Source organism: Andrena cerasifolii, chromosome 11 (assembly GCF_050908995.1).
Source record: "Andrena cerasifolii isolate SP2316 chromosome 11, iyAndCera1_principal, whole genome shotgun sequence".
Lineage (NCBI taxonomy): Eukaryota > Metazoa > Arthropoda > Insecta > Hymenoptera > Andrenidae > Andrena > Andrena cerasifolii.
This window is the reverse complement of record NC_135128.1, coordinates 12,389,063-12,397,582: the sequence shown is the minus strand read 5'-3', so window position 1 is coordinate 12,397,582 and position 8,520 is coordinate 12,389,063. Positions and strand designations below refer to the sequence as shown.

The 8,520-nt window shown below is 44.6% G+C and overlaps 1 protein-coding gene across 1 annotated transcript in view; it reads right to left on the bottom strand.

The window, feature by feature from the left end:
• Positions 1-308: 308 nt before the first annotated feature.
• Positions 309-8,520, bottom strand: part of Drgx (Dorsal root ganglia homeobox) — a 50,499-nt gene continuing 42,287 nt past the window's right edge. Inside the window, exons 7-9 of the mRNA XM_076823471.1 lie at positions 8,079-8,244; positions 7,450-7,663; positions 309-2,624 (exon numbers count right to left, since the gene is read on the bottom strand). Coding sequence (XP_076679586.1) covers positions 2,135-2,624; positions 7,450-7,663; positions 8,079-8,244 — 870 coding nt within the window. The 3' untranslated portion in view covers positions 309-2,134. The remainder of the gene's footprint in view (positions 2,625-7,449; positions 7,664-8,078; positions 8,245-8,520) is intronic.

The window sequence follows — 8,520 nt, the reverse complement described above, 5'->3', positions numbered from 1 at the left end:
ATGTTGCGAAATTTTCAGTCTGCAGATCGAACAAAATACATCGCTAACAATAATCTTAATCGAAAAGTAATTTGAACCGAAACTTTTCATCGAATTACAAAAAAAAAAAATAGAAATTTCTTTTGTAAAAAATTATCAACAAATCTTTTCTTTGGCTTCTTCCTCCACAGTTACATCTTTATGAAATTCACATACACAAACCTTAGCAAGCTAGAATAAGTTATCTACCTTTACTATCACCACTGTAGAAATGTCATCTTGAGGGGTGGGATAAAGAAGGGTTGAAAACGACAGCGTTCACACAGGTCTGTATCACGAGAGAACAACTTTATTCGATAATTCACTACCCACAGTTCAAGCTACATAATAGTCGCTAGTCTGTAACATACTGTTATTGGATTACCCTTGATTAGCACTGACAATTCACCGGGATTTAATATACAGGTCTCTACTAGTATCTACGTTCCTTTCGCCGTTCTATCTCGCCCCCAGAGTTCAGAGGAGCATCGACAACCGATGCAAGCGAAACGAACGCCACCATTGCAAGTATAATGGTAAAGATATTTAATGTAAATCCGAGTGATCGTTCCGGGAGTCTCCCATTCCTACACCATCGCCCATCAAATGTCCGTCTTCCTCCACCTTTATGGTTTATGGTACTCATGCAACAATTTTCCTTCGATTCTCGCAAAATTCTATTGTTACACTGGCAATCACATCGTAAGGCATATACGAACGGCTGTGGAGTCAAAATCAATTCTGTAATTGGATGCGGAAGGATACTCGAGACTCTCGAATTTTTTAAGCCAAACGACATTCGTATTAAACACTTTGCCGTATTATTTTAAATTAAACATTGAATTATTTTACGAGCAAATTTCTTTCAAGACATTTTCAAGAAGTCACTGATTTATTAGTTAATTTAATGTTGCTTTTCTCTTTTTATGATATCCAAGCTTTCTGACTTTCCGATCTTCTTATTACTTCAACTTATGACTGAAATTAGAACGAAGATTGGAATTTCATTTTCATTTCCAAATGCTAAGAGGGATTACGAAAGCTGTCGGAACTTCCGCAGTTCCCGTTCTTTGAAAAATTAATTCCCGGTAAGAGTTCTTCGAGTTTATATCTGTCTTGCGGGTGAAAGTATCCACACGCCCGTGCGTCCGAATATTCGAGGAGGGACGTCATTTCTAGATGACATCGTGTGTATGCGCACGATGGAAAACGAATTTGAACCGATAGAAGCGTCACTGGCGGCGCGTGCGCGCGCATCGCGCGAACAAAGCGGATATCCGTGTTACTCGGATAATACGGACATCCGTATTATTTGAATAATGCGATACAGCGACCATATAATTCAAGAAAATTGTTGTAGACTCGATTTAAGGGTGATAATGCAAATTATCCTATCACAATACAAATTATCTCGTGCGACCGGCGTTCCATTTGGTCGTAAGTCCTGGATTATTCGTTCTCCATAGGTTAAAAATAAAAGCATTTGGTCTCTCGAATAAAACAACTTTCAAATCTTCCCCAAATGTGTTGCAGACTTGTCAGCTTTTTAAGTGAACTCACAAAGCAACGGGGTACACAAATTTCGGATGCCTACACATTTTGATTGACTCGTCATTAGCAAATTTCATTCTACATTGAAACCTGACAGAAATATATAAACCAAAGGCCCAAACAACCCTCGAAGGCCCTTGTCCACTTTCAACTCAAAAACTCGACTCGAAACTATCCAAAGAAACTGTATAACGATGAACATATAGGGCGCAGAATGTAAAACCTAACACCTTCGATTCAAAACAAAAATTCAAAAAATCCATATACACATACGTATAACAGAATCCAAGAAATTCCAACCTCGCGGGAAATTACTACTCAAGTTATCATTCACTCCCAAATTAACAGCCTCCCACCAATAGCTGAAACAATCACACCACCATGTACCTACCCCAGACGCTCCAGAACCCATTGCCCTTTTCAAAGACCGTTCCGGAAAATACTGTCACTCTTAAACGAAGGAAGGAAAAGAAACATGAACCAGCGTCTCGAGACGTATACGTGCCCAGAATGTGAATTCGGGCGAGGAGCCCAGAAATATTCAATCAGCCGTTTGCGGACGATCCTAGGGATCCTCTTTCGTGGTCGGTTGTATCTGGTGCCCCATGCTGGGCAGGTGGTGATGATGATGCTCGGGCCTCCTAGACAGTGTCAGCAACGGTGGTAGCAATGGCAGAGGCAGGGGCAGTGGCAACCCACCAGGGAATCCAGCCAGGCCACCGAGCAGAGCGGAGGCTGTCGAGTGCTCCTGAGCCTTTCTTCTCAGCTCAGCTAGGCTGCTGCTCCTGTGAAGATCACCTGTCCCAGGTTTGCAGCAGCCACATAGGGAGCCAGCCCAGCCTGCCGGTGACCAGGAGAACATGTCGTGCAGACTGCTAGATCGGTGGTCGCTCGATGTCCAGAGAGATGGAGTGGTCGAGGTTAGGGATGTCGGCGTGCTGCTCACCACTTTGTTGCCGAACAACGGTGACGAGAACTGGGCAGCCAGGTGCGGGGAGAAGAAGAGCGATGTCGGTGGCTCGACTGGCCTGAAACCTGCTGCTAACCCTGAAGCACTGCAACACAAGGGGGTTGAGGTTCATTCGGGGTTCTGGGAAAAAATTGTTGCTGAAGGTTTTTCGAGAAATTATTGGATGTGAGTTTTGATAATTTGTGATTGTTTGAACTCGGTGTTTGTGGAAGCTGAAGAGGGTTAATAGTGGGATTTTACTGGAGCTTGATGATTGGAGGTGTTAGAAATTAAATAGGAACGGCGATTTGTATGAATGTGTTCTGGGAAACATCCTAATATATAGAATATATTAAGATATAATCAATTTCAATGGAAGTATCTTATTTCTGCGATCGTTCAGTTTCAATTGCCCTTCACCACCACTGTACATCCTGTTTTCTTCTTCATGAAACTGAATTATGTAATTGGTAGGCGCAGTAGTGTTCCAAAATAAGGTAAGCTACCTCCAGTACCTATCTGATTCGATTGATTAGCTAAAGAAAACAGTGCAACTTTAGAGTCTATATAATCGTGGAGGGAGGAGGAGACGGAAAGGGCGAGGAGGGGAAGCAGAAGGGCCCACAAAAGCGCTAACCCGATTAGCGCGCGCGATATTCCGCATCCTCCGCCAGCCAGCAGAAGCTGCTTCGAGGCGCTGATGATTACCTCAAATATTAATCGCAAATATTGTTTAATTAATGTAACGAGCCCGAGGTGAAGCACCAGACGCGGTGGAAGGGGGGGATGAAACGTGGATGCAAGGAGTTTCAAGGCTAGAGGAGAAAGATGGTTGGCTCGACGAAGAGAGACGCAGCGAGGGAGGTAAACAGAGAGATACCATGGCGGATAAACATGTACAAGTAGATACAGCAATTTGGAGAAAAAGGGAAGATTAAGTAGAGTTTCAGTCTAACCAAAGAAGTTTTAATCCTGAAGGAAAGCGAATAATTTGATGATGGGTGAACGAAGGGGAATGAAAATTAAATGTAGGAAGGGATTATTGGAATAAGTAGTGAGTTAATTAACGATTGAAACAAATCGCCAAGATTTGGAGATAATGTTAGGTTTTTAAAAGAATGTACACAAATGTTATAGTTTTTACGTAACTTGTGTGCTTCTAAAAGACATCTCAAGAGGGCAATTCTGTTTAGATTTCACAAATATGATTGACAATAAAGCAGTTGAAGTTACTAGTCTAGCAGAAGTAACTAGATAGCCCAAGGAACCTATAAAACTCCAGTTCGCTAAAATAAAGACCAAGCACCAGCGAAGGAGCTACATATTCTGCGTTGCCTCACCGAGGAGGAAAGGACAAAACTAAGAGATAACGATATCTAGGTCGCTACATGAAAACGGAAACGGTGATGGTAGACTGCACAAGACTCGGTGTGCAGGGTTTGTAGTGGATTTCAGGTGGCGGAAGGAGGCAGTAGCAGGAAACCGCGACGGAGGCGGCACAGGGGGTGGAAAAGGGTGAAGGAGGCAGTAGGTGGCGGCGGAGACGCAGAGGGGGAAAGCCTGAACTGCGGTAAGCGCGATAATTAGCAGCAATTAGCCGCGTAGCCTAGCGTGCTCCTTGCTTACATGCCCTGGCTTGCCTTCCTCGCATACACGCATTTAATTCCTTCGGCTCTGTGCGTTTAACCGTAATATCTACCCAGTCACTGTACTCTCGCGAGTATCTTCAACCTCTTTGCATATTGTGCTTTGTGCAAGTTGATGTCGGACCACTGAATGCTGAAGAGGATTAAGACTGTAGGTAATCACGTGTAACTTTTAAGTTGGTCGTAGAAGTTTTATAATTAATAAATTGAGCTCCATGAATTAGTGTGAGATTTGGAGTGTCAGGTCTCCTTTCTTCATTATGCTTCGTGAACTATTATACTATTTAAGATGGCGACTCTGCATCAGGGTTGAGGATTAGGTATAAGTTAGGTGATGGGCTAAGTTTGATGAAGTTTTCGTTTTTCTCTTCAACGAATTGATGTATTATTTAAGACACTATCACTGGATTTTAGACCTGATTATTATTTTATTATTGTGAACCTAATGTTGATATAATGGAGACCCTGGAGTAAGGCAATCTTTATTGCACTACTGGTTAGTGAATGTACCTTTGTAATGGAATAAGGGAGAATGGTTTTTCTTTAAAAGCTTCACGGTATAATCAAGCTAATGCATTGTGACAGAAGATAACTTTATCGTAGTTTTACGTATTTTCCTTCGCAAATTGGGAGATTCGTGTACCCGTAACTGAGCGAGTATCAGACTAAACTTTACGCGATAGTTAGCAGCGACGAGGATGAAGCTGTTTGACGTCATTGAATTTTAAATAAAGATTTTAATGGATTCTTATTACGCAAAGGAAGCAGCTTCTACGTCGTTACGTTGTCCTTATCGACATCGTTAAGGACCGTGAAACGATTATAGGATGGGTTTTACCTCGTTGAACCGGCGAAACGCGCAAGAAAACTCGTTTGTGCTTTAACAAACACTCTAACCGCTTTACAGGCTCTGCAAATTTTATGCACGCCATACAGCGTCCTCCCAAACTTGGTAAAAGAGAAAATTAATGTTCGCTTATTTTCCCTACGATTTATCGACGCCTAGAAAAGGAATTTTAAATTGTCTTCAACTTTTTATACTGTCATAATTTTTCATATTGAAATGAGCATCACGGCACAACTATTGCGTCTTTAAATTCGTTGTAGGGTTATTTTATTAACAATTTAAAAGGATTATCCTTTTTCATTATTTGGGATTTTCTACATTTAGAAGTTTTAAACTGTATACTATGATCGTATCCTATCGAACATAGTATATAATTAAAACAGACTCGAGTGCAAATCCTTTTCTCGCACACTACGATTTTATATTCCTTTTCCGGAGCAGATAAAAATCTGTGCCTTTTTTCTCGCTGTAACTCGCCCAATGGCATTTACTAGCTACCCCTTACGCACTGTCATTTCTCAATTTATTATTACAAAACACATTCACACTCACCTTTACGTTCTCTCTTCTTTCACCCTCCTATCCTCAGCTTTCCTCCCTTCTCATTTATTTCCCTTGCAACACACTCGACCACGCATACAGCGCTGGTGCAGCAAATACCTATTACCGCTATTACACCACTATTAATAACGAACAGGTACGAAAACTCCAGGTAGCCACAAACGGATCACCGTGGGCCCAGGATGGGACACCAATTCCCCTCAAGATTACGTTCACCGCGAGTAATTTAAATCCCGCGCTAAGAGCGTTACCGTAAAACAACGAGGACGCGAGGCAGAGGGGGCGGGGGAGGGTGAAAGAAAGGACGGGTCCCCCTTTCCAAGCTAGTAACCTCAGATCCGCCCCTGTTCCCCAGACTCGCAGACTGCGCGAAGCGACTTCCAGTTCGGTTGGCAGGTAAGGAGGAACGCAAAGCATACACCCCCTCTGCCCCTCTCCTCCCACCCTTCCGCTACCACCCCATTGCAGCCGAGAAGCTGCCGAGCCGCTGCTACTGAATAAATGATGAGGATATATTTACGGCGAGCGGTTTTAAATAAATTACAACTGCGGAGACGGCGAAGGAGTACTTCCTACCGTTTCGCCCTCAGCCACCCCCTGCTCCTCTGTTCCACGGGCTGCTCCACCATCTTGACTCGAATCAGCCTCCTACGAGTGTATTCCGTGTGTCTACCGTTTCGGCATTGTTCTTACCCCCCGATTCGACGGGAGCCCTGTCTGGGATTATAAAGAAGCCACGGACGAATGCTTGCCATCGTTGGAAGAAGAAATCGTCGAATTTGTGCATCTCCTCGTGGGCTCTCTCCACCGTCTGTAGAAGGGGGAGCTAGGGAATTAGCTACTCGTCGTGTTCAAGTGTGTTCTGGGATATTGTACTTTTTTGAGGGAGGAACTTCTACTTGATGCTCGAAACACTGTCTTCTTAGAATTTTAGCTGCCGAATTCTGTGATTTGCTGTCTTTGAGACGCGAATCTGATATTCGTTGTATTTTTCGAATGCAGGGTTATTTTAGGGTCTGGGTAATAATTATCAGTGGACTTGTGGTTAAAGTGTGGTTCTGTTTCGTAGCTTGTTGACTAGCCGGGGAGTGAGTCTTGAGGATTGAGGGTAACTGGGACGTTTGGTATGGTTCATGAGCGACCGTGAGTCTATGGGGGTGAACTCTTAAGCCGGGTCCACATTTGTTAGCGCACCTCGCTCCGTTACCGCGACCTGCTACCTAGAGAGGTAAAGCTAGAATCTCGGACGTAACCCTTCTGTGTGTCAAGATAGCTATTTCAATCATATCCACACATTTCTCGAATCAACACCCTTTCTTCCGACTGGAACACCCCAAATACCAGTCATGAACTACAAAAGTCTCGCATGTGAAGAGGCCTAAATCTAATCCTGACTCCATCCAACAGCCCCGATCATCCACCCACTCGCGTTCCGCCACACCGCCCACGGTCCAGCCCCGTTATAAACGGCCACTTCTTAAAGCTTCGCTGCGTCGAGGGCAGAGAATCTCGCGGAATCTCCTCTGCGCGCTAGAGGGGTCCGATTTAACGAGGCGACGATTATCGCGATTATACGAGTGGCAGCGACTGTCGAGACGAGCTCGTCGCGGCGGGAGGCTTCGGTGGGGGGTGAAAGAGTTGGGGAGGGATCCGCGAGGGGGCGGAGGAGCCAGAGGAAGCCAACAGTGGAAGCGAGGAGTGGTTTAATGGCGCGTATCAAGCATCCGGCCGACGTGTTCAGCGGTGCTTGCACCGTTGGAATCGCGGCTGAGTTTGGATGGTCGGCGATGAGGGGCGGCAAGGGGGTGGCAGAGAGGGTCAGAGGGGAAGGAAGATATTTCCTAAAGACGTAAATACAAACGAAGCTAAAAGCTCACCTCTCGGCGGGTGGGCCGAGGCCCCCTACGGTGCTAGGTGGCGGCTGTGGCGCCCTTATGGGGGTCGGCGGTGGCGTCGAGACGCCACCCAGGGACGGCTGACTCTGCTGGGGCCGCGGACTGACCGAGGCGGAAGTCGTGCTGGGGCTCCTCGATCCTCCAGCTCCATCTGGGCCGGCGTCCTCCGCGTCGGGGGCACTGCAGCTCGTCGTACCTTTTCGGGGCAAAAACGAGCAACCGGCGTGAATGTGATCTTCCGTTTCTTGGTGTGCGTCGCGTGACGAAATCGCTATATTTCCTCGATCCAAGCTTTGAATGGAACTGTCGATTCAGTTGTAGGGGAGTGTGCAGTGGATCGTATGAGGTTGTAGTTACACAGTCTTACTGTTTAAATGTATGCTTTTGGACATAGTTGTTGGAGGATTGAGTGAGAATGTTTTAGTGACTTTTTGTGAGTTATAATGGGTTGGTTATTATTTTATCGCAGAGTGTAACATTTCTGAGAATCAAGAAGAGACGATATTACATATGGGATGCATCTAATAGATTACTATAACTTTACATTAGTAGTGGCGGATTAAAACTCTGACAAATTCACGAAGCTTATGAACATCCATTCGCGATCGTACCTTCAGGATCGTGTCCGGTGGGACTTGGACCAGTTGATGAAGAGGGTGGCGGTGCCAGACCTGTCGTGTCCAATGTACCACCCCCTCCATTACCTTCATTCTTCCTCTGTTCCTCCTTCAAACGTTCGCTCTTCCGCCACTTTGCTCTGCGATTTTGGAACCATACCTAGAAAAGGACCAATTTCAAAATATGTAAATAGCCGTTTCTTTCACCACCATGATTTTCCGATTAACTTAAAATTAAATCGTGTACGCCATTATTCAAAGAGCTTAAACTAACAAATTCGTAGATTAAAAATGAATTGATGGGTATTGTCTCATCGATCAGCAGTTAGCTTTTTATTTATAGCCTCAAATTATATTTGTAATCTGAATGAAATTTTATTGGGGTTAAATACATGTTAAAATTATAAATAACCAGATAGCTACTTGGAAACGGTAC